Source organism: Charadrius vociferus, unplaced genomic scaffold (assembly GCF_000708025.1).
Source record: "Charadrius vociferus isolate BGI_N301 unplaced genomic scaffold, ASM70802v2 scaffold404, whole genome shotgun sequence".
NCBI lineage: Eukaryota > Metazoa > Chordata > Aves > Charadriiformes > Charadriidae > Charadrius > Charadrius vociferus.
In genome coordinates, this window is record NW_009648443.1 from 108,154 (window position 1) to 110,477 (window position 2,324).

General features: G+C 57.4%; 1 protein-coding gene across 1 annotated transcript in view; it reads left to right on the top strand.

Annotated features, from left to right (window-relative positions):
* Positions 1 to 7: 7 nt before the first annotated feature.
* KCNJ3 (potassium inwardly-rectifying channel, subfamily J, member 3) overlaps positions 8 to 2,324 on the top strand; it is a gene marked incomplete at its 5' end in the record, with an annotated part of 61,536 nt that continues 59,219 nt past the window's right edge. The window contains one exon of the mRNA XM_009885472.1: positions 8 to 637. Coding sequence (XP_009883774.1) covers positions 8 to 637 — 630 coding nt within the window. The remainder of the gene's footprint in view (positions 638 to 2,324) is intronic.

Below are 2,324 nucleotides of genomic sequence, written 5' to 3' on the forward strand. Positions count from 1 at the left end.
GGCGCGCCCCTCGGCAGGTGTGGGGGCGCTGCCCCCCCCCCGGGCGGCCCCGCGGGGGAAGCGGCAGCGGTTCGTGGATAAGAACGGGCGGTGTAACGTGCAGCACGGGAACCTGGGGGGGGAGCCCAGCCGGTACCTCTCGGACCTCTTCACCACGCTGGTGGACCTCAAGTGGCGCTGGAACCTCTTCATCTTCATCCTCACCTACACCGTGGCCTGGCTTTTCATGGCCTCCATGTGGTGGGTGATCGCCTACATGCGGGGCGACCTGAACAAGGCGCACGACGACAGCTACACCCCCTGCGTGGCCAACGTCTACAACTTCCCCTCCGCCTTCCTCTTCTTCATCGAGACCGAGGCCACCATCGGCTACGGGTACCGCTACATCACGGACAAATGCCCGGAGGGCATCATCCTCTTCCTCTTCCAGTCCATCCTGGGCTCCATCGTGGATGCCTTCCTCATCGGCTGCATGTTCATCAAGATGTCTCAACCCAAGAAGAGGGCCGAGACCCTGATGTTCAGTGAGCACGCCGCCATCTCCATGCGGGACGGCAAGCTCACCCTCATGTTCCGGGTGGGCAACCTCCGCAACAGCCACATGGTCTCCGCGCAGATCCGCTGCAAGCTGCTCAAAGTAAGTGCGGTGCCTGCCACGCTTGCCCCACTGCCACCGCCGCTCCCCGGGGGGTATCCCACTGTCCCCCTCCGTGTCCCCACCTCCGCAGTGCCCCAGAGCTGCTGGCCTCTCCGCCCGCCCTTTTGGCTTTGCCGTCCCTCGCTCCTGCCCGGGGCTGCCTCCGTGTCCCTGCGATGCTCTTTGGGCTCAGCAGATTTAGTCGCAACCGTCTGATTTACTGGCAGCTTTGTAGGATAGTGGTTATATTCCGCACTGGGTTTACAGGCATATTTATATATTTCTATAAAATGCTAGATTTCTCTGACAAGTAAATACTTTGTAGCTTGAATTCCTCGGTGTGCATTTTAAAAGAAAGCTGTTTGCCTCTCTGGCATATTTCTGTGTTTTCAGGCGACGGTGAGTCCAGTCAGGTAGAACTTTATTTACATGGTTCATGAACTTCATGGAAAGCAGAATGCCAGGGTTAGACATTTAAAAATCCTTCTAACGGCCCTGTATGTCTCGGGAAAATCGAGTGTTTATTTGAGGCTTAGCTACAACGGCTGCATATGCATAAGGGAGATGAAATAAATGTGGAGTGGGTGGAAGGGGCCGGCTCGGCTGACGTTTGACGCATGCAGAGCATCCCGCCTGTTTCCGTGCCTGGCGGGGGATGTGGGTGCCCTGTCCTTGGGCTGGGTGGGTGCTCTGCGGGGGCAGGCAGGGTCCCCTTGCCAGGGGGGGACCCCACTTGGATGCTGCCCTGGTTTTGCCCCCGCTCCTCTGGCTGCCCCCCGCGGAGGGATGCTCATGCCCCGTCTGCTGTGCCTGCATCCGGTTTTGCTCGGAGGCTTCTGAAGTTATCACGGTTTGGCCCAAATATGTTTTTCGGACGGGGGTTTTGCAGGCGGGGTCATTGCAGCGTTCGGCGGAGGCTGCAGGACCCTCACTGTGTCCTAAACCGTGGGGGAGTCTGTGGCCGAAAGGAGGGGTAGTGCCCACACTCAACAACGTCGCGGGGGAAGGGGAGTTTAAAGAACCTCCATAATTTCATTTGTCTCCTCGCTGCCGTGCCGGGGGATGGCTGTAGCGGGGGACGGCTGTCGGTGAAGGCGCTCTCTCCCTGCAGCTGACCTGGAGGCGTCTATTCCCCTTCTTTTCTTTCTGAATAGTCGACTGGAACCTCCGTTATGCTTTTCCCCGATAGGAGCTAGCCCCGGTTGTCTCCTCCTGTCAGAAGTTTAGATGGGTAAATTGAATGATGTGTAATTAGCCTGGTAAGTAATCATCCGGTCTTTAGAGGGCACCGCGGTGACCCCTCCAGCCACCTCGTGCCACGAGGCCGTCCTGACTGGGGAGAGGTCGGACTGTCCAGTTTAACACACACCTTTAATAGCTTTAAAGAATCCAAATGAGTCATTTCCATTACGAATTTTGAAGCTGGCCCTTTTTGTTACCCAGAGGTGCCGCAGGGGGAATTTTAAAATTTGGAGTGTAAAACTTAGTGTGGCTCCACCAAATTTCCCGTACTTTACGTCTGTGAAAGAGCCGCTTCGTAGCTGTCGTTTGCTCTGGTTTTGTGCCGGCGGTGCCGGGGTCGGCGGGGGTGAAGGTTTTGCAGCTGGGTAAAAACCAGCAAGAAAGCGAGAAGAGCCCGGGCAGCCTCAGCAGCTCAGGCGACGCAAGCTGTACCCGCGTCCTGGGG